This window comes from Narcine bancroftii, chromosome 4 (genome assembly GCF_036971445.1).
Source record: "Narcine bancroftii isolate sNarBan1 chromosome 4, sNarBan1.hap1, whole genome shotgun sequence".
In the NCBI taxonomy this organism is placed as follows: domain Eukaryota; kingdom Metazoa; phylum Chordata; class Chondrichthyes; order Torpediniformes; family Narcinidae; genus Narcine; species Narcine bancroftii.
This window is the reverse complement of record NC_091472.1, coordinates 207,898,974-207,922,638: the sequence shown is the minus strand read 5'-3', so window position 1 is coordinate 207,922,638 and position 23,665 is coordinate 207,898,974. Positions and strand designations below refer to the sequence as shown.

The 23,665-nt window shown below is 45.5% G+C and overlaps 1 protein-coding gene across 6 annotated transcripts in view; it reads right to left on the bottom strand.

The window, feature by feature from the left end:
* Positions 1 to 23,665, bottom strand: part of LOC138761518 (glutathione hydrolase 1 proenzyme-like) — a 99,874-nt gene that overhangs the window by 11,332 nt on the left and 64,877 nt on the right. For 4 of the 6 annotated variants that reach the window (XM_069933786.1, XM_069933781.1, XM_069933780.1 and 1 more), the window contains one exon: positions 11,976 to 12,103. In XM_069933786.1, the coding sequence (XP_069789887.1) occupies positions 11,976 to 12,103 (128 nt within the window). Of the gene's footprint in view, positions 1 to 9,091; positions 9,205 to 11,975; positions 12,104 to 23,665 lie in introns of all 6 variants that reach the window. The other 2 variants (XM_069933785.1, XM_069933784.1) reach the window with 1 other exon arrangement.

Sequence of the window (23,665 nt, the reverse complement as noted above, 5' to 3'; positions counted from 1 at the left end):
CACGCCACGGTGGGTGATGGCCTTTCCCCTATATGGTTACATGCCCTGGTGGCTGCCACTGACGAGTGTATCCTGCGTATTAATGTTGGGCAGTACGGCCCTTAATACTAACCAAGGGGGATTTGCATTTGGAATTCGGACTATTACTAAAAGACTAGTGGTGGATTGGGCTAAGTGGGATCCTGTGATGGTGCCTCCCCCCCCCAAAACCAGTATGCATTCCACAATATTGCCTCCCTGGGGGGCAGGAAGAGATTACTGCCACCATCGATGCTCTGCAAGAAGAAGGGGTAGTGAGGCCCGTAACGTCGCCCTTTAATAGCCCTGTGTGGCCAGTCCAGAAGCCGGATGGCTCCTGGAGAATGACAGTTGACTATCGTTTTTTGAACAAACATGCCCCACCACTTGCTTCAGCAGTTCCAGACATTGTTACCCTTATTGAAAACATTGCTACAGGGAACTCAGGAACATGGTATGCTGTCATTGATCTCGCTAACGCCTTCTTCAGTATTCTTATAGACGAGGTCTCACAGGATCAGTTTGCCTTTACCTGGAAGGGGTGCCAGTATTCCTTCACCCGCCTCCCTCAGGACTATGTACACTCTCCCACTATTTGCCACAGCCTAATTGCCCGTGATTTGGAGACGGTGACAGTGTCGCCTTCCCGCTCAATTCACCATTATATTGATGATGTGATGATCCAAGGAGCCACAGAAGAGATGGTACAGGAAGGTATGGAGAGTGTCCAAGATACCCTGATGCAAAGAGGGTGGGCCATTAACCCCGCCAAGGTACAGGGCCCGTCCCAGAATTCCTTGGAATTCAGTGGCATGCTGGAGAACAGGTAGTTCCCGATAAAGTTCGCAATAAGATCACAGTCTTGGCCACTCCTACTAACAAAAAAAAGACCCAGCATTTCCTGGGGTTATTGGGATACTGACGACGCCCTATTCCACACTTGGCATTGCTTTTACATCCTCTATATAAGGTTACCCGAAAGAAAACAGACTTTATATGGGGTGACGATCAGGAAAGGGCATTCCAATCCGCCAAGCAGGCTATTCTTCAGGCCCTATCCATTGCTCCCCGCAGATACCCCCTACGAACAGGTCTCCGTTACTGATGATGTGGCATCCTGGAGCCTCTGGCAGAAACAAGAGGGCCACCGAGTCCCACTGGGATTCTGGTCACGTACCATGCCCGAGGCTGCCACTCATTATTCTGCTTTTGAACAACAGTTACTAGCCTGTTACTGGGCCCTGCTGGAAACTGAAAGAATGACAGCCAATGCAGATGTTCAATTGCGACCTGCACTTCCAATAATGAACTGGGTCCTGGCTAATGACGCTAAAGATCGGGCGGGCTCAGCAGTCTTCTATTGTTAAATGGAAGTGGTATATTCAGAGTCGTGCAACCAGAGGGCCTGAAGGGGTGGGCCACATACAAGAACAGGTGGCTGATCTTCCGTCTCGTCATGAGGACGATGAACCCACCTTGCCCCCTCCCTTACCCCCTTCACCAGTTCAGTGGGGTAAACCATATGATTCGCTCACTCCAGCAGAACAAGAGGATGCCTGGTTTACTGATGGTAGCAGCCGGTGGGTGCAAAAATAGCAGAAGTGGAAGGCAGTGGCTTACCATCCCAGGTCAGGAACTCACTTATTGGAGGAGGGGGATGGTGGCTCCAGTCAGTATGCTGAGTTGAAGGCGGTCACTTTACCACTAGACTCCCATGATCACCCTCTTCACTTGTTTACTGATTCCTGGGCTGTGGCTAATGGACTAGTGGTATGGATGTCTGATTGGCAAAAGAACGACTGGCTGATACATGACCATCCAGTATGGGAAAACAGCTGTGGCCGCTGTTGTAGGATGCTTCCCATCATCGTGAGATAACCATATATCACGTTGATGCCCATACCAATGCGACAACGAACATGGCACAACATAATGCAGTAGCAGATCAGCTTGCCATTATCAGCCACACCGATACTGTCCCCCTGGCTTGAAGGGCACATGAACAGAGTTTCCATTTGGGGGAGAAGGGATCAGCTATGTGGGCACGTACACATGCCTTACCCGTCCATCAGGACGATGTCTGCATGGTCTTGCGTACATGCCCAGCATGCCAGCTTGTGAAGTCCCACACCGTTCCTCCTGGTCCGCATGGCCGAATAAGACGGGGATCTCGCTCAGCAGCAGTCTAGCAAATTGATTACATAGGCCAGACTGTATGGGTAAACGTTACGTCCTAGTAATGGTTGACACCTTTTTGGGCCTGGTTTTTGGTTTTCCCACCAAGACGGCTGACCAAGCTAGCACTATCCAAGGACTAAACCATTTAATTTCTCGTTATGATGTACCAGAAGAATTCAGTCTGATAATGGCTCACACTTCTCCAGGAAGGCAATCTGTGATTGGGCAACTGACAACAGTATCTTATGGGTCCACCATATTCCTTATTACCCACAGGCTGCCGGGTTAGTTGAACAAATGAATGGCTTACTGAAGGAACAAATTCATCTGTTAACACCACTGGGGACCCTGAAGGGGTGGTGCCATGTGCTGCAGCAGGCAGTCGACAATTTGAATCATCACCCTTTGAAGGGAGGTACACCTTTCCACCGACTTCTTCACGCTTCTGAACTACAGCTTATTCCAGAGGAAAAATAGTCATTGCCCCCCATTCCCGAGCCAAAGAATGCTGGACAAAAGGTATAGGTGGCACCACCAGGTAGTGGCCCTCCTGTAAAAGGGGAAATAGTGACACCTGCCCAGGGTAACACTCGGTGGGTTGCTATTGAGGGACAGGATGATTTAGTTTGTTTAAATATTGAACGCTTATGGCATCGTGAGTGACATACGTCAGGCTTCTTTGTTCCAGATCTACCGTCTTGTGCTCCTGCTGATCTGGCTTAACAGCTACTTTGGTGCCAGCAATTGGATTTGTAATGTCGAGGACGTTCCGAGGGAGTTGCCTGTGGGGGACACGGCCCGATGCATTACACCAATGAGGTCCTCAGTCACTCGCCTCAAGTGCAGCCTATATAAATACGTTATTGCTGGTCACGGTTCTTTTATTCTGTTTGTGGATGGACCAACTGAAGGAGTCGGCCCCTACTTCTGTGATGGTTGTTTTTGTACCCGCTTTTTGTCTTGTAATAACTCTGCACCGCCTGTCGCTAAGTGGTGGGAAGATTCCTGTTCTGTGGAGGGTTGGTTGTCTACTTCACCATCTAACATTCCTTCAGATTTGTCCGACAATTCCTTTCTCTATGTTTCCTATGCGTACGCTCACCGATTGAATATATCTGATTGTTGGATTTGTACCATAGGCTCTTTGCATACCGGTACAGGCACTCCCATGATCCCCATTCCTTACACCCGAAAGGAGGTTGCTGCCTGGAAATATTTTGATCCCTCCAAAGCAGGGTTAACATTGATGTTAATAAGCCTGTGCCTGAGGAGGCCCGGTTCTTTAGTCTGTGAAATTTGGGATATTTTTCAAGGATGGCATATTTCTACCCCACCTTATATCACACCCCCTATTTTATTGTTTCTCGACATGTGAAGGGCTCTATCTGCTTTTGTAAGTTCCCCGATAAGCCTGCTGATGCATTGGGATACAGTGACTGTCTGTCATATTCCCCTTTTATTTCCAAGCACCCTATAAATGGGACCTATTGGGTTTGTTGGTCTTGTGCCTTTGCATGGTTACCCCTTACCTGGGGTGGTTGCTGCTATTTGGCATACACCATCCCCTACCTGCGTCATATTTCCCATTTACAGGATCATCCCTCGCTTATGCATATGTCCCCTGTTCTTCGACATAGATGTGCCCTCTTAGGTGCTGAGATTTTCTTTGGCGCCTTGATCCCAGGTTATGGCGTTATTCGCATTTCCAAAGAGGGTCACAAATTATATGATCTGATGAGTTCTATTGCGAATGAGACATCCTTCGCCCTTTCGTCTGTCAGTCAGGGCCTTAATGACATTAATCACGAGCTCTCTGCTGTCAGGACAGTGGCTTTACAGAATCGTATGGCCCTGGATTTTCTTTTAGCAAAACAGGGTGGCACATGTGCTGTTATCAGTTCTGAATGTTGTTCATATGTTCCCGATGTATCCACTAATGTATCTGATATTGTTCAGCATGTTTCAAAATCTGTTCGTGAGCTCCAGCGTCTGGGCACTGTGGCTCACAAGGATAGTTTGAGCCTTGGTTGGAATCCTTTTTCATGGTTAACTGGTACATTTGGGGGGTTGGGCCACAATATTCTCCATTGGTTGCTCGCATTATTGTTTATTTTTGTGCTTATATTGTTTTAGTTTCTTTTTTTTCCACTCCTTCTGTACTCAAATGCTTGTTGAGTCTCGTAAGTGACAGGCTGCGACCAAGGGGTGGAATGTAATGGAGGATTTAGACAAAGAAGGGATGCAGTTGCATCCCTAATCTCAATTCCACTATGAGGCCCAGGATGCATATTTAGTAGACACACCTAAATTCCACCATGGGGCCCAGGATGCAGTTGAATAGGAAGACATTATCTAAATTTACACTTATGGGGCCCAGGGATGCATATGAATCAGTAGACATTATTCAACTTCCACCAAGTGATGCAGTTGTCTTTTGTTGGTCACAGACTGTCAGGAGACCTTGAAGATAATTAAATCATTTGTTCAAAGAGATAAGATCTGAAGTAAACAACTTTTGGGTAATATAAGCCATGGTCCCACTGCTGAAGTTTGAGACTCTCCAAGAGGTGGCAACATCTCTCAGCAAGAAGAACTTCAAGATTTCAAACCGACGTCCCGGTCCAGGGAGGTGGAGAAGCTGCTACCGGCACCCAGACAACCTACTACAAGTGTGCAGTTGTCGCCTCGCTTTGGCAGTTGGGACCAGTCCAGGCATTGATAAGTATAATTGGGAAGGGCTTGCATATTGTGGTGTGAATTCAGCTTTAGATTTAGTAATAAAGACTTGTATAAACTTGTATAAACTCGGTGTGTCAGCCTGAAAGCGCTGCGCTGTCCACCTGAAAGGGACACTGGCTGGTTTTGCAGGGTTGGACACGTGGCGCCACATTGCTGCATAGTGGCTTCAATCACCTGCGGACTGGCGGATGTCCAATGAATCTATCATCCCCAGCGTCTGATGACACCTGTGGGCCAATTAAAGAGCATTCACACTGTACCCTTAACCGGTAGATTGGCTGTCAATTACAGGTCACAGGTCACCCAGCATGACCTCCAGTCCCAACAGCTGGGCCAAGCTTCATTGGCAAAGTCAATGCATTCATTGATTCCATTTCCAAATGCAAGCAGCAGAAAACAGAGATGGATGAGCCACCCCTCAAAAAAAGGCAACCTGCACCCCCCACCACCCTCCATCCCTAACAGATCAACGACAAATTCACAAAATAAATCCTATTGACAGTCAAGGTCATTGTTTATGTTTATATAAACTTACAGCCTGAAACTGTCTGTCAAGTTCTTAGCTTCGGTTATTCTGGTTTTACCTCAGTTATAACCTACGGCAGCCAGATGCATGGATAGAAGTAGTTGTGCTGTCAAAAGTCGAACAGCCCGCCTAACGAATGAATTCCATCCTCTCCAATGAGTTTCTCTCAAACAAGATGAGAATGATTGAATGCTGGGCCGTGCCCTATCCCGGGGAGACAGGTGGGGGTGGCGAGCTGTCTGTGATATTCTCATACCATTTAAAATAATGCCACGGCACCAAAACTATCTGCAACTTGGATCTGACTAAGGCCAAGGTGAAAGCTTCTCCTGGTGACAGAGGCCGGATTCTGGCCTGTTCTCGCACAAGGGTCACAGACAGCAGCCAAAATGCTTGTACTGCCTGGATTGTCCAGGGTTTTACGTTGCATCTACAAGGCACTTCTCTGAGAAATCCAAGAGAGGAAAAGCTCGAATATGCATTTTTAAACAGAAGCCCCTTTTCCACTGACATCCCAGTTAACTGGACATGCAGTGTCCCGGGATAGGAAGTCCTTTGTGTCGTTTCCCCTGGGCCACCCTTAACTGGGACATAACTCATCCCCGGGGATCAGAGTGCTCGTCCTTCAACTGGAAACGGGAAATGGGGAATTCATTTGGTAATTTAAAACAGGTTGTGTGGTGCCTCTAAAACTACTGGAAAAGAGAACAACTTTTTTTCAAAGTGTGTGCAATACATAAAATGGGATCTTTTAAGCCACAAATATAATGATCAGGTTGACCTCAAATTTAATAAAAAGCCATAGCTGGAAGTGGAAGCAAAGAGTGTTGATCTTTGTGAATTTGTCTCGTTTGTTTAACAGCTGGAGGGCTAATAACATGGCCATCAATCTGAACTCCAGCTTGCAATGAATGTTGGAAATACTCCAAACAGATCTCACCCTGACCCGAACCCAGAGGTCCCCAAAGTGGTCCATAAATGGAGGGATCAATGAAAGCCGGAGTGGAGGCGATCGAAGTTCTGTGGGTGAAAGCAGGGGCGTATCAATGGTAATCGCGCCCACCTGTCGTGATAGTGGGCCTCAGTGGCCGCCATGTTGTTTTTGGCTTCGACCTTTTAATTAGCTGTGAGTGAACCGAAGGATGAGGACAAGTGGATGGAGCGTAGAATAGAGTGAGTGTGAGAATGAAAAAACTTGGAGCTACCTTTGTACCTTTACTCAACTTAATTGTAGTTACAGGTAGAATTTAAAAGGAAGGCTAGAGGCAGCAGCTGGAAGCTGATTGGAGGAAGAGAGGTCAGGTCACTCGCTGAGCAGTGCAGCCAGGGTCAATGAAATATGAAATGCAAACTCTCTGTAATATTACAGTGAGGTATGTGTTTTTTATATCAGGCGGGTCATGGTCAAAGGCACTGACACCACCCCCCACCCCGGACCAATACCATTTTCATGTGCTCTCGCTCCCCTTGACTTCAGAACCTGGCCAAGTTCTTGAATCCCCCTCATTTTTCTAAACTCCAGTGAGTCCAATCCCAGAGCTGTCAAACACGCCTCGAATGATAACCCTTTCATCCAGGGACCATTCTCATCAACCTCCTCTAGATCCTGTCCAACGCCCACACATCCTTCTCTAGACACGGAGCCCAAAACTGCCCATCAGGGAGAAGACTCAGGAAAGTGAAAGCGCAGACCAACAGGCTTAAAGTTTCTTCCCTGCATTAATCAGGTTCCTGAAAGAACCCACAACAGAGCTCTCATGCTGCCCTTCCTTGGTCCTAATCGATCTTGCCTTTTGTCACACTCTGATACTCTGCCAATCGTCCTCTTTACATGGATATCTGCATGTTAGAGATAACCTGTTGGCCTGCTCACAAAAGAACCCTTATCACTGAACTAATTATTTCATGACCAATAAGCTTAAACTTAAAAGTCTTTTAGACATTCCTGTTGTGTCTCCTTCTACCTGTACTCCCAGACACCCACCGCTTAAGGGAGAAGGTGGGTACACTGGTGCCTATCCCGGACACCCGACATGGGTCTACAATTTCATGCATTGAACTCACAGGATGCCGTTCCAATGGCCATACGAAGGTGCTTTCAAGGTGGTATGGAACGACAGCTCCATGTTTGTTATAGGCATCGGCTGCAGGCAAGAAACAGTTTTGGTAGATCACCTTAAACCAGCACACATGGAGCTAGATCAGCTAGTGCGGGTGGCATTCTCCCAGTGCAGGGGGTACCTGACAGCCTCATCTAGCCATAAAGGTGAGACTGCATGTCATGTCTGAACTCTGGTTCTGGGGGGGGTTGTGTGGCAAACCACAGCACTCCATTATCAACCCGGCTTCTGTAGTTGCGGGCCACCACAAGATCAGGAGTTCCTGGTGGCCGGGGTGGGGGGGGGGGGAAACACAAAGAACTCTGGGAGGCACGTGACTTCAGAGGTCAGTGATAGCAATAGCGCGTCAACTGTAATTATTTAACTCCTGCAGAGATTCCAATAAACAGTTCTGTTGGTTCAACTCAGGGACAACTCCTTTTGGGGCTTTATTCACTGCACCACTCACTACACAATCACAATTAGGTCGAGAGCAGTCGTTTTACACCCTTATTTCCCACCTGAAGCAATCCCTTACTAAACACAGAGCACCGATGGCAGAGGGCTTGCTTCAGGTGGTATGTGAGTGTAAACCTAGCTCAGGGTGGATCTGCGGACCAGACTGTGAGAGATGGGAAAACTGATCTAAAATTATGAACATGAAGGAAACTAAAATTCATACATCAGTTAATGGCTGTAACCAGTACAAACAGGATGAGCTTGGGAAATAGGATGCAGGAAAGCAGAGTCAGCACGATTAACATAAGAATCTTCTAGTCTTTGTGACAAGATCAATGAGCCACCATAAGAATAAGATAAGGAGTGGTAAGGAACAATAGAATGTAGGAAGTTGAGGTAGTCTGGATAGACAGAAGTGCCAAGTTCTACATATCTAATTAGTTAACCTTACACAGATTTACAAAGTTATACATATTAAATTAGCCAACCCTAGACAGGATGAGTCAACTCTACATACCAAGAGACTGTAGCTCCGAGAATCAGGAAGGTGTGAATAAGGACAATAACATGAAGGGACACCGACAGGATACCCCCTGGTCCTCCAAGTATACTGAAACTGCACGTAGACAGGAAGGATTGCCTCTGCCAAACCCATCCAGGGGGCAGAAGAATGTAAGGGGGAGGGTATTCTGATACTGAAATTTACTGTATAAAAGTTGGGTGAGCCCCAGTGTATGTGTGTATTCCCAGGGTAAGGGGAAGCACCCAACTTTGCATTGTTGTTGTAATAAATGTTCTTTGTTCTCAATATTTGTCTCGAGCAATTTCTTTAAAGGTACTTCTATTTCTAACAAGACTCAATGGGCCGAATGGCCTACCTCTGCTCCTTTATCTTGTGTGTGTATTCTATCCATGTAATCATCCCAATTGTTTTCTGAAACATTGGTCTCCACCTCAACCAGCAGCCCATTCCCACTCACCTCCCTCAGGTTAACTCCCCCACCCACCCATGTCCTCTGTTTCCCCTACTCTGGGCTGAAGGCTTGGCGCAGCTTTCCACCATAGTACATACCAGTGCAGTTGCCGTGGTGATCTTTGTTCCTCCGGAGGCTCCCACCACCATCTTCACACTGTTGTCTTTATTCAGTATGACGGTTGGACACATGGAGGACAGGGGAGCTTTGCCTGTTGCCAAAGAGAGGGCCAACGTTCAGGAGCACCACACAGGGTCGTGAGTTGGGGAGATAGCCCACTGGGCCCATCCAGGGATTGTTGGCTGCATTACTGTCCCCAACCCTGATACAGGCCCTTTGACCCATCTAGTCCCTGTCCAGCTATCCATGGACTGTTCTTGTCGACATTGGGCCTGCATCCACCTCCTTTGACAGGGTAGTCAGAACCAGATGTGGCTGAGGGGAAGATCCAGGTCATCCATAATCCCATCCCAAAGGTGGGGCAGAACTACCTGCAGGCACAGGCAAAGCCAGGGGTGTTGGAATCCTCTCCCCAACAAGGTCCTGGCTTCCTTTTTCATATGCTGGAAAATGGGTCACTGGGGTGGGGAGAGGGACCAGGGTCAGGAGAAGGGCTGAGGCTGGGTTCGGGAGAAGGGTTGGGGTTGAGAGAAAGGCCAAGGCCAGGAGAAGGGCCAGGGCTAGAGATGGGAGAAGGGTCAGGGTCACGATCCATAGAAGAGTCAGGGTTGGGGTTGGGAGAAGGGTTGGGGTTGGAGACGGGAGAAGAGTCGGGGCCATGGTGCAGAGAGGGTCAAGGCTGGAGTTGGGAAAGGGTCGGGGTTGGGGTCGGGAGAAGGGTTGGGGCTGGGATTGGGATAAGGTTCAGAGTCGGGGTCAGGAGAAGGGTCAGGACCAGTGTTCAGAGAAAGGTCGGGGCCGGGGCCAGGAAAAGGTTTGGGGATGGTGTCAGGAGAAGGGTCGGGGTCAGGGTTGGGAGAAGGGTCGGGGGTTAGGGTCAGGAGAAGTGACGGGTGGGGTCAGGAGAAGGGTCAGGGTGGGGTCAGAAGAGTCGGGGTGGGGTCAGGAGAAGGGTCGGGGTGGGGTCAGGAGAAGGGTCAGGGTGGGGTCAGCATAATATATTTGAAGAGTTGGTCGCACTATCACATACAATTTATACAATGTTGGAAAATTGGTAGCGCTATCGCATACAATTTATACACCAAGGGAAAGTTGGTAACCCTATCGCGTACAATTTATACAGCGCAGGAAAGTTGGTAGCACTATAGCGTACAATTTATACAGCGTGGGAAAGTCGGTAGCGCTAACGGGTACAATTTATAAATAGTGTGGGAAAAAGCAATGACGAACTTTCCCTCCCAGAATTCTCTTGAGGCCAAGAAAGGGCGGTATGCAATGCTGCATGCACAGTGCAGTCATGGGGGGGGGGTTCTCTGCTGCATGATATTCTGGGAAGTCAGGTCCACCATCGTTTTTTCCTCCACAGTCTTTATAAATTGTGCGCTTTATAGCTACTAGCTTTCCCACACTGTTTAAAAATTGCCGGCTATTGCTATTTATTACTCTCTCTCTCCTTCTGCACTTTCCCATGGCAAAGTTTATACCTTCATTTTTATTTATTCTTCCTTCACGTTCCTGCACTCACATAAATACTTGGGTCATTTCTATCCCAGAATACAGTTGCCCAGTTCACACTTGCATCACTGCAGTGCCTGCATCTGCAGATGTCGGGGATTGTACTGGGGTCAAGGCCATCAGTCCCTGCATGAGATGACGTCATCTGACGCCGGCATTGAAAAGATTTTTGTTTCCCACTATAACAGAATTTCGCATTAATTCCTTGGACCAGTTGCAAGTGTGAAAAGTGCTTGTGTTTGTGTGAGTGCTCGTGTAATGTTACTTTGGTTGACTGTATGAAAGCATGTATATGAGTGCTTTCAAATTTGTGTCTCTGAGTTTGTGTGCGTGTGTCTGCATGTTTGTCTGTGTGTGCATGCGTGTATCTGTATTTGTGGGTGTGCCTGTGTTTGTGGGTCTGTGCATGTCTGTGTTTGTATTTGTGTCTGTGTGCATGGCCTGTGTATGTGCATGTGTGTTATTGTGTATGCACACATGTGTATCTGTGATTGTAAATGTATGTACCTGTGTCTGTCCATGGATGTATGGATCTGTGTGGGGGGGTGTTTGTGTTGGGGTGTGGGTGTGTGCATGGAGGAGGGTGGGTGATGGGCAGGGGGTGAGGGAGTTCGAGAAGGAGGGACTTGGGGGAAATTGGAGGTTGATATTAATTTGGTCTAGTTGGAGAGTAGATGTTGTTCCACTACATTGTGGGTGGCCTTGGTTTGCCAATGCTGAGGCTGTGGATGGACATAATGGGGTGGGGATGAGGGCACCAGTGAGGGGATTTGATCATTCCCATCTGGGAGACTCCTGGGATCATGGACATCGGCAGAGTGGTCCTGTGGTGAGGACTGGGATTGATGGGAGTGAAGCTATCTGTGAACTATCAGATCTGAAGGTTCAGGATAGAGACTGTCCGTCCAAACAGATCACAGCTGGTGCTGCAGTCAAGTGTGGGGTGGGGGGGTAACCCAAGACCAAAGCGTCTATTCTAGGGCCCTTAGGTTGGGGACTATGGCTGGACCCTCGAGATGGGAGAGCAGGGCTGCCCCAGACCCCAGTGGGAAGCAGGGGTGCCCCAGACCCAAGTGGGAAGCAGGGCTGCTCCAGGACCCTGATGGGGAGCTGCCCCAGGACCCTGATGGGGAGCTGCCCAAGGTCCACGATAGAGAGCTGCCCCAGGTCCACAATAGGGAGCTTCCCCAGGACCCCGATGGGGAACTGCCCCAGAACCCCGAAGGGTAGCTTCCCCAGGACCCTGTTGGGGACCTTCTCCAAGTTGGGGAGCTGCCCCAGGGAGTAGGGCCGCTGCAGGGGCTAGCAGTAGAGGCCAGACCAGGTCAGACTGTATGAAGAACAGACCTGCATTGATGAAGTTGGCCGGGGATGGAGGAATCCCGAAACCGTTCACGAGGCCTGGCGAGGAGAAGTCATCCATCTCATCATTGAAGATGATGCCAGTGGTGAGAGACCTCACGCCTGATCCGAAGCTGCAACAGGAAAGGCACAATAAGAGGAGGACAAGGCTGCACTGACCAATAGCCACCCGTTTACACTCTTTCCGCATTCACAGACCATTTCAGCACAGTACAAGCCCTCAATGTGGTGCTAACTCATAGAAGCATACTCTACATCCATCTAATCCATCCCTACCTCACACCAATAACCCTCCTCTTTTTCTTACATCTATATACTCGCCGGGTTAAAAGGTTTACCTCTGCCATCTCCCCTCACCTTGCTGCTGTCACCCCTGAATACACGTCTATACGTCTCACTACCTTGTCGACCTCTATCAAGTCTCCTCTCATCCTTCTTTGCTCGAAAGAGAAAAGTCCCAGTTCTACTGACCTTACTGTAGAGCGTGTCGAAAGAACCAAAGACTTGTTGATCCAACCAAGGCTTTTATTAACTAAAAGACTGGAGCATATCACAAGTAGGTTGACCAGTCCAGAATGACCTGGTCTGGCTAGGAGCAATCCTTCAAGACCTGCCAGTAGGTGTGGCTATGCTCTCAGCCAATCACAGTCATCGTAAACTATAATCTGTACAACTACACATTGGTGTTAGAATCTGTACTATCACATTCACCCCTTCTTTGAGAACTGAACCCGGGGTGGATGGAGGTTAGGGGCTGTACCGGTCAGGGGGCCTGACCATCCGGTGTGACCGCCGTGGTGCCGGGATTGGGGTCGCCAGAGTTGTGTCACTGGCAGGCTCGTAGGTGCAGCCCCTGCTTCGCTCAATACACCAACAGTGTTGTCGACAATCTGGCCTGAGCTGGTGGGGTAGTGCTGGTCCCTCAGTTCAAGCAAATGACCTGGGGGAGAAGGAATAGGGGGAGGTTGGGTTAAAGGCACTGCTGCACCTGATCCGGCTTGGACTAGGTCCCTTACCGAGACTCTGTCCTCCCACTCGTCCGGGTACTCAACATAGGCATAATGTGGGTTCACATGGAGAAGAGTCACTCGGTCAACCAAGGGGTCGTTCTTTGAGTACCAGATGTGGCATCGTAAGAGGACTGGACTGGGAACCGTGAGCCACGCCGTTATGGTCGTTCCCGGTTCGGATATCCTTGGGAAAGAGAACATCCTTTCATGGGGGGTGGCATTGGTCGCTGTGCATAGGAGGAAGCAGATGAGCACGTCCTACCAGCGAGAGGTGGGGAGACCTTTGGTCCAGAGGGCAAGCGTAACCACTTTCCAGACGGTGGCATTCTCTCTTTCGACTTGCCCATTACCATATAACCATATAACCATATAACCACTTACAGCACAGAACAGGCCAGTTCGGCCCTACTAGTCCATGCCGTAGCAAATCCCCACCCTCCTAGTCCCACTGACCAGCACCCGGTCCATACCCCTCTAGTCCCCTCCTATCCACGTAACGATCCAGTCTTTCCTTAAATGTAACCAATGATCCCGCCTCGACCACGTCTGCCGGAAGCTCATTCCACATCCCCACCACCCTCTGCGTAAAGAAATTTCCCCTCATGTTCCCCTTATAATTTTCCCCCTTCAATCTTAAACCATGTCCTCTAGTTTGAATCTCCCCCTTTCTTAATTGAAAAAGCCTATCCACATTTACTCTGTCTGTCCCTTTTAAAATCGTAAACACCTCTATCAAGTCCCCTCTCAATCTTCTACGCTCCAGAGAAAAAAGCCCCAGTCTGCACAACCTTTCCCTGTAACTCAGACCCTGAAATCCTGTCAACATTCTCGTGAACCTTCTCTGCACTCTCTCTATTTTGTTTATATCTTTCCTATAATTTGGTGACCAAAACTGTACACAGTACTCCAAATTTGGCCTCACCAATGCCTTGTACAATTTCATCATAACCTCCCTACTCTTGAATTCAATACTCCGATTTATGAAGGCCAACATTCCAAATGCCTTCTTCACCACACTATCTACCTGAGTATCACCCTTGAGGGTACTATTTACCATAACTCCTAAATCCCTTTGTTGCTCTGCACTCCTCAATTGTCCACCATTCAATGTATATCACCTATTTAAATTTGCCTTTCCAAAATGTAGCACCTCACATTTATCTGTATTAAATTCCATCAGCCATTTCTCAGCCCACACCTCCAGCCTTCCTAAATCACCTTTTAATCTACGGTAATCTACCTCACTGCTGAATCCATTTCACTACCTCTTTATTTATACCTAATGTCTCCACCTTTTTTCCTAACCTCCTGAGGGGAACTTTGTCAAAAGCTTTACTAAAGTCCAAATAGACAACATCCACAGCTTTCCCTTCGTCAACCTTTTTTGTAACCCTCTCGAAGAACTCAATCAGGTTTGTCAAGCATGATCTACCCCTGACAAAACCATGCTGATTACTCCCTATCAATCGCTGTATCTCCAAAAATTTGTAAATAGCATCCCTCAGAAACTTTCCATCAACTTGCCCACCACAGACGTCAGACTTACAGGCCTATAATTCCCAGGTTTGCATTTGGACCCTTTCTTAAACAGAGGAACCACATGCGCCACCCTCCAATCCTTTGGCACCACCCCCGTGGCCAGTGACATCCTAAATATCTCTGTTAATGGCCCCACTAACTGTCCACTAGCCTCCCTGAGTGTCCTAGGGAATATTTTGTTCGGTCCGGGAGATTTATCCACCTTTATCTTTTTTAACACAGCCATCACTACCTCCTCGGTTATCCTTCTGTGCTTCATGACCTCCCCACTATTTTTCTTTACTTCAACTGGTTCAATATTTTTTTTTCCCCTAGTGAATACCGAGGCAAAGAAATCATTCAAAATTTCCCCCATTTCCTCTGACTTCTCACTCATCCTACCCTCGCTATCTACAAGGGGTCCAATTTTATCTCTCACTAATCTTTTACTTTTAATGTACTTATAGAAACCCTTTGGATTTATTTTTACTCTGTCAGCCAAAGCCTCTTCATGCCTTTTTATGGCCTTTCTAATTTCTTTCTTAAGATTCCTTCTACACTCCTTGTAGTCCTCCTTCAACTTCTCAGCTCCCTGCTCTTTATACCTCTTGTACACCTCCCTTTTTCTCCTAACCAAATTTCCAATATTCCTCGAAATCCAAGCCTCCCTTTGATTTTCAGCCTTTCCTTTGACACTGGGACATAACTACTCTGTACCCTCAGAATTTCTTTTTTGAATATCCTCCATTTTTCATTAACATCCTTACCTGAAAATATCCTGTCCCACTCAATACTCCCCAAATCCGTTCTTATTCCTTCGAAATTTGCTCTTTTCCAATCCAGAACCTCAACTTTAGGCCTCTCCTTGCTCTTCCCTAAAACTACCCTAAAACTAACAGAATTATGATCACTAGACCCAATTGGTTCTCCAACATTAATGTCCGCTACCTGACCTAGCTCTTTCCCTAACAGGAGATCCAGGATTACACCGTCCCGAGTCGGTTCTTCTACTAATTGATTTAGAAAACAATCCTGAGCACATTTAACGAACTCCACCCTATCCAGCCCTCTAACCGTATGGGTATCCCAATCAATGTGTGGGAAGTTAAAATCTCCCATGATCACTACCTTATGATTTTCACACATATACGTTATCTCCCTACAAATTTGTTCCTCTAATTTTCTTGGCCCATTTGGTGGTCTGTAATGCACCCCTATTAGCACCCTCTTGCCTCGTTGGTTATAGCTGGTGGTCCTGCTTGAAGCAATACCATGCTCCAGAAGGTACTGCCGCAGCTCTGCGCTCATAAACAAGGACCCCCCCGTCACTCTGGATGTAACTGGGGTACCCAAAGATGGCAAGGATGCTGTGCAGGGCCTCTATCACTGAGGAGGCAGTCATGTCCGAGCAGGGCACAACGAACGGGAAGAGGGAGTACTTGTCGATGGCCGTAAGGATGTAGGTGTTACTGTTGGTCGATGGTAGGGGCCCCTTGAAGTCCACACTGGGAGGCTCAAAAGGGCGGGAGGCTTTGATGACATGGGTGTTCTTCAGATGGAAGAAGTGGGGCTTGCACTCAGCACACACTGGGCAGGCTTGGGTCATAGAGTGAATCTCCTTGACTGTATAGGGCAGGTTGCGAGCTTTGACAAAGTGCGTGAACCTAGTGACCCCTGGATGACAGAGCCCCTCGTGGTGTCTCTGCAGTCTGTCCAGTTGTATGTTGGCGCAAGTCCCCCTGGAGAGCACATCTGGTGGGTCGTTGAGTTTACCAGGCCGATATAGTATGTCATAATTAAAGGTGGAGAGCTCAATTCTCCATCTGGCGATTTTGTCATTCTTGATCTTACCTCGTTGGGTATTGCTAAACATGAAGGAGACCACGCGTTGGTCGGTCAGCAGTGTAAAACGCCTGCCAGTGAGGTAGTGTCTCCAATGACGTACTGCCTCAACTATGGTCTGGGCCTCCTTCTCGACAGAAGAATATCGGCTCTCAGGACCCTGGAGGGTTCTGGAGAAGAAGGCTACTGGCCAGCTGGCCTGGTTCAAAGTGGCTGCCAGTGCAAAGTCAGACGCATCACTCTCGACTTGGAACAGGATGGACTCATCGATGGCGTGCAGCATTGCAGCAGCGATGTCCAATTTGATGCGTTCAAAGGCCGCTCTGGCTTCGGTTGACAGGGGGAAAGAGGTGGTCTTGATGAGTGGCCTTGCCTTGTCGGCATAGTGTGGAATCCATTGGGCATAGTAGGAGAAAAAACCCAGGCAGCGTCTGAGTGCCTTCTGGGTGTGGGGGTGGGGGGCAAGTCCATGAGGGGATGCGTGAGGTCAGGGTCCGGCATGACCACCCCATTCTCCACCACACAACCTAGAATTGCGAGCCGAGTGGTCCAGAAGACACACTTGTCGAAATTGTAGGTCAAATTCAGCCGAATTGCAGTCTGAAAAAATTTATCAAGGTTGACATCATGATCCTCTGTGTCATGGTCGCAGATGGTGATATTGTCCAGATACGGGACAGTAGCAGTCAGCCCGTTCTGGTCCACGATCCGGTCCATTTCCCGCTGGAAGACCGCTATGCCATTCATGACCCCAAAGGGTACCCTGAGGAATTGATACAGCCGCCCATTTGCTTCAAAGGCTGTGAAAGGTCAGTCTTCTCAGGGATCGGGAGCTGACGATAGGCCGAACATAAGTCATTGGTGGAAAATACACGGTATTGGGCGATCTGATTCACCACATCCATGATCCGTGGAAGGGGGTACGCATCCAGAAGCGTGAAGCGGTTGATTGTCTGGCTGTAGTCAACCACCATCTGCGGCTTCTCTCCGTTTTTAACAACCACCATCTGGGCCCTCCAGGGACTTGAGCTAGGTTCGATAATGCCCTCGTCCAGCAGTCTGTACACTTCGCTTATGATAAATTTCCTGTGTTCATAACTATATTGCTGGCTTTTGGTGGCCACAGGCTTCCAGCCAGGGGTGAGGTTTGTGAAAAGCGCTGGCGGAGCAACTCAGAGGGTGGAAAGACTAAAGGTGAGGACCCGGGGCGCGGGGGTGGGTGGCTTGGGCTGCCGCTGGCAGGAGGCTTCCGGGGTGGAGTGGTTACAGACAGAGAATGGAGCATGAGGCCCCCCAAAGTGCAGGGAAACGGTTTGAAACTGGCACTGAAAATCCAGTCCCAGCAGTGCAGGGGCGCACAATTGGGGAAGGACTAATAGTTCGAAGTCTGTGAACGTGATGCCCTGGACTTTCAGGATCACCGTGCAATACCCCTTTACCCCAATCAATGGTCGTCAATGAAATCCTCTGTGCAGTGGGGAGAATAGCCAGTCTGCAACGATGGGCCAGGTCTAGGCGGATAAAACTGTCAGTTGACCCTGAGTCAAATACGCAATTGGTATGGTGTCCATGCATTTTAATCAGTTCCATTGCTTTTGTGAGGGGATGGGGGAAGTCCTGGTCGAGGGTTACCGATGCAGAGACTTGTAATGGGGACAGTGGAGTCCTGCGTGATGACGTCTCGCAACATGTGCGTGATGACGTCATGCTAACAGTTGGGCTGAAGAGACAGCGTCGAGGAGTTGGTGTTGCTGCCTGCAGCCTGCTGGGGGTGTTGGCCAGCCAATGGTAAGTGTTGGGGGGTCGCTGCTTGCTGTCGGTAGTGGGGCGGTCAGTCGGGCGGTCAGCGGGTCCCCGGTCGGCAGCGTCGGTGGGTACTGGATTGGTAGTGTCGGTCACAGAGGCGCGTCCCCGGTCGGCAGCATCGGTGGGTACCGGGTCGGTAGTGTCGGTCACAGCTGCGGGTACCTTGTCAGCCACCTTGGTGGTGACGGGTCCCCGGTTGGCAGCGGCGTCAGGTCCCCGGTCAGCAGCGGCGGTGGCGATGGCAGCAGTGGGCTCAACGGTGATGGTGGCGGCGGGTTCCTGGTCGGATGTTGCTTCGTGAAGGAGGGTCAACGTCATTGCGGTAAGGGTGGGTTGTACGTTCCGTGCTCAGCATCTGCCTCGTGATGTCAGGCGCTGCCGCGCGGTGGAGCCCTCTATTTGGACGAGAGCTCTGAGGAAGAAGTGTTTGAATGGGAGGGTGGCGATTGAACATCACACGAGGCACTGTGTTTGACGGTGGCCATTTTGGAGCGACAGACTACAGTAAAGTGGCTGTTCTTTTTTTCAATTTTTTATTTTTCACACCATAAATCACATTAACCATGATACACACTTTTTACCTTTTCACACATATACAGTGCCATTTTCTCACCCTCCCCTCCCTCCTCCCATCCCACCCTCCCTACCTCCCCCCTCCCGTCCATTTAAGGTACAAAATCTAGGATACATTAAACCAGTCAGACAATGTTGTCATTCAATAAAAATACACCAGAAATTCCACTGAGTCCATTCTTTTCATTTCCTTTTCCTTCCGTTAACTTAGGTAGTGATTGTCCCCGGTAGGTTTTCGCTATTGTGTTTCATGTAAGGCTCCCATATTTGTTCGAATATTTCAATATTATTTCTTAAACTATATGTTATATTTTCTAATGGAATACATTTATTCATTTCTATATACCATTGTTGTATTTTCAAATTATCTTCCAATTTCCAGGTTGACATAATACATTTTTTTGCTACGGCTAGAGCTATCTTAACAAATCTTTTTTGTGCATCCTCCAAATCAATTCCAAATTCTTTGTTTTTTATGTTACTTAGGAGGAAGATCTCTGGATTCTTTGGTATATTCTTTTCTGTTATTTTATTTAATATCTGATTTAGATCTTCCCAAAATTTTTCTACTTTCTCACATGCCCAGATTGCATGAATTGTTGTTCCCATTTCTTTTTTACATCGAAAACATCTATCAGATACTGTTGAGTCCCATTTATTTAACTTTTGAGGTGTAATGTATAGCCTGTGTATCCAGTTATATTGTATTACACGTAACCTCGTATTTATTGTATTTCTCATCATTCCAGAGCATAACTTCTCCCATGTTTCCTTTTTTATCTTTATATTTAAATCTTATTCCCATTTTTGTTTAGTTTTACCATTTGTTTCCTCATTCTCCTTTTCTTGCAGTTTAATATACATATTTGTTATAAATCTTTTGATTATCATTGTATCTGTAATCACATATTCAAAGTTACTTCCCTCTGGCAAACTCAAACTGCTTCCTAATTTATCCTTCAAGTAGGATCTCAATTGGTAATATGCCAGCGCTGTATCTTGAGTTATATTGTATTTATCTTTCATTTGTTCAAAGGATAAGAATCTATTTCCTGAAAAACAATTTTCTATTCTTTTAATCCCTTTTTTCTCCCATTCTCTAAAGGAAAGGTTATCTATTGTAAAAGGGAGTAACTTGTTTTGCGTCAATATTAGTTTTGGTAATTGATAATTTGTTTTATTTCTTTCTACATGAATCTTCTTCCAAATATTGAGTAGATGATGTAATACTGGAGAACTTCTAGTTGTACCAATTTTTCATCCCATTTATATAATATGTGTTCAGGTATCTTTTCCCCTATTTTATCTAATTCTAATCTGGTCCAATCTGTCTTTTCCCTTGTTTGATAAAAATCTGATAGGTATCTTAATTGTGCGGCTCTATAATAATTTTTAAAGTTTGGCAGTTGTAAGCCTCCTTGTTTATACCATTCTGTTAATTTATCTAGTGCTATCCTCGGTTTCCCCCCTTTCCATAAAAATTTCCTTATTATTTTCTTTAACTCCTTGAAGAATTTCTCTGTCAGTTGTATTGGCAATGCTTGAAATAGGTATAATATCCTTGGAAAAATGTTCATTTTAATTCAGTTTATCCTTCCTATTAGTGTTAGTGGTAAATCTTTCCAATGCTCTAAATCGTCCTGTAATTTTTTCATTAGTGGATAATAATTGAGTTTATATAGTTGGCCGAGATTTTTATTTATTTGTACATCTAGGTATCTTATTGCTTGCATTTGCCATCTAAATGGTGATTCCTTCTTAAATTTTGAGAAATCTGCATTATTCATAGGCATTGCTTCACTTTTATTTACGTTTATCTTGTAACCCGACACTTCTCCATATTCCTTCAATTTCTTATATAATTCTTTTATTGATAGTTCTGGTTCTGTTAAGTATACTATAACATCATCCGCAAATAAACTGATTTTATATTCCTTGTCTTTTATTTTTATCCCTTTTAAATTATTTTCTGTTCTTATCAATTCTGCTAGTGGTTCTATAGCTAACGCAAACAATAAAGGTGATAGTGGGCATCCCTGCCGTGTTGACCTGCTTAAGTTAAATTGCTTTGATACATGTCCATTTACTGTCACTTTCGCTAATGGTCCCTTCTATAATGCTTTAATCCAATTAATATACTTCTCCGGTAAACTGAATTTTTGCAATACTTTGAACAAATAATTCCATTCTACTCTGTCAAAGGCCTTCTCTGCGTCTAAAGCAACTGCTACTGTTGGCGCTTTTTTCCCTTCTACTGCATGAATTAAGTTAATAAATTTACAAATATTGTCTGTTGTGCGTCTTTTTTTGATAAATCCAGTTTGGTCTAGATTTACCATTTTCGGTACATACTCTGCTAATCTGTTTGCTAATAGTTTAGCTATTATCTTATAATCTGTGTTAAGTAAAGATATTGGTCTATATGACGCTGGTGTGAGTGGATCTTTCCCTTGCTTTAGTATTACTGCTGTTTTATTGCTGTTTTACATGAATCTGGTAAGCTTTGTGTTTCATCAATCTGGTTGATTACATCCAGGAGGGGCGGAATTAATAAGTCTTTAAATGTTTTGTAGAATTCTATTGGAAATCCATCCTCTCCTGGTGTCTTATTATTTGGTAATTTTTTTATTATCTCTTGTATTTCTACTGTTCCAAATGGTTCTGCTAATTTATTTTGTTCCTCTATTTGTAGTTTTGGTAGTTCAATTTTAGTCAAAAATTCATCTATTTTCCCTTCTTTCCCTTCGTTTTCAGTTCGGTATAATTGTTCATAGAATTCTCTAAAGTTTTCCTTAATTTCTTTTGGATTATATGTAATTTGTTTGTCTTTTTTCCTTGATGCCAATACCATTTTCTTAGCTTGTTCTGTCTTAAGCTGCCATGCTAGGATTTTGTGCGTTTTTTCACCTAGTTCATCATATTTCTGTTTTGTCTTCATTATATTCTTCTCTACCTTATATGTTTGTAATGTTTCATATTTTATTTTTTTATCCGCCAATTCTCTTCTTTTAGTTGTATCTTCCTTCATTGCTAATTCTTTTTCCATATTTACTATTTCCCTTTCCAACTGCTCTGTTTCCTGATTATAGTCCTTTTTCATCTTGGTTACATAACTTATTATTTGCCCTCTAATGAATGGTTTCATTGCATCCCATAGTATAAACTTATCTTTCACTGATTTCATATTTATTTCAAAATACATTTTAATTTGTCTTTCAATAAATTCTCTAAAATCCTGCCTTTTAAGTAACATGGGGTTTAATCTCCATCTATACATTCTTGGAGGGATATCCTCTAACTTTATTGTCAATGTTAAGGGTGAATGGTCCGATAGTATTCTAGCTTTATATTCTGTTTTTCTTACTCTATCTTGCATACGGGCTGATAACAAAAATAGGTCTATTCTTGAGTATGTTTTATGTCTAGCCAAGTAATATGAATATTCCTTTTCCTTTGGGTGTTGTTTCCTCCATATATCCAAAAGTTGCATTTCTTCCATCGATTTAATTATAAATTTGGTTACTTTGTTCTTTCTGTTAATTTTTTTCCCAGTTTTATCCATATTTGAATCCAAATTCAGGTTGAAATCCCCTCCTATTAATATGTTCCCTTGCGTATCTGCTATCTTCAAAAAGATATCTTGCATAAACTTTTGATCTTCTTCGTTAGGTGAATATACATTGAGTAGATTCCAAAACTCCGAATATATTTGACATTTTATCATTACATATCTCCCTGCTGGATCTATTATTTCCTCTTCTATTTTAAATGGCACATTTTTACTAATTAATATAGCTACTCCTTTTGCTTTTGAATTATACGATGCTGCTGTTACGTGTCCTACCCAATCTCTCTTTAATTTCTTGTGCTCCAATTCAGTTAAATGTGTTTCTTGCACAAATGCTATATCAATTTTTTTTCAGTAAATTTAGCAGTTTCTTCCTTTTAATTTGGTTATGTATTCCATTAATATTTAAAGTCATATAGTTCAACGTAGCCATTTTATACTTTGTTTATCTTCCCTTTCCGTTTCTCCATCATTACCTTTCCTTCTTATCCATTTCTGTTTTCTTGTTTTAAACCCTTTATAAGACAACATTCCTAAAACATCAAACATTTTCCTTATTCTCCTATTTAAAACTTCTTTAGCCCCAATCTCCCCTTCCCCTCCTGAGTTGTCCTTTATCCCTTGTCGGACAACCATATCTCCCCTCTCCATTTGGATTTTCGAATTCACTCGCAAGCGTCAGCTGATTTTGCAGTGACCACAACTCCTCCCCACCCAGCCCCCCCCCAGAAAAGATTTCACTTTTCATATGTAACAAAGGTCACTCTTTTAGTTCCCTCCTTATTCCCTCTATTCCATTTCCTTCCCTTATTAATTCTTGTCTATACTATCTATATTTTCCTCTAAATATGGATACATTCATGTATGCACATTATACATATACACACATATACCTCTTTACCCACATACATATAAATCGTGGTCATTTTTACTCTTATTACATGTCTTCATCTCTCTGCTTGTTTTGTAGTGGTTCTTCAAATTTCCTTGCTTCCTCTGGATCCAAGAATAGTTTTTTTCCATAAGATCGTTTTCGCTGTATTGAACTCCTTCCTCTTCTTCAGGAGTTCAAAACTTATGTGTCTTTTTAGTTCGCAGTCTGTTGTACTCTCATTACACGTCTTCATCTCTCAGTCTATTTTGTAATTGTTCTGCAAATTTTCGTGCTTCCTCTGGATCCGAGAATAGTCTGTTTTGCTGTCCTGGAATAAATATTTTCAATACCGCTGGATGCTTTAGTATAAATTTATACCCTTTCTTCCATAAAATCGCCTTTGCTGCATTGAACTCCTTTCTCTTCTTCAGGAGTTCAAAACTTATATCTGGAAAAATGAAAATTTTTCGCCCTTTGTACTCCA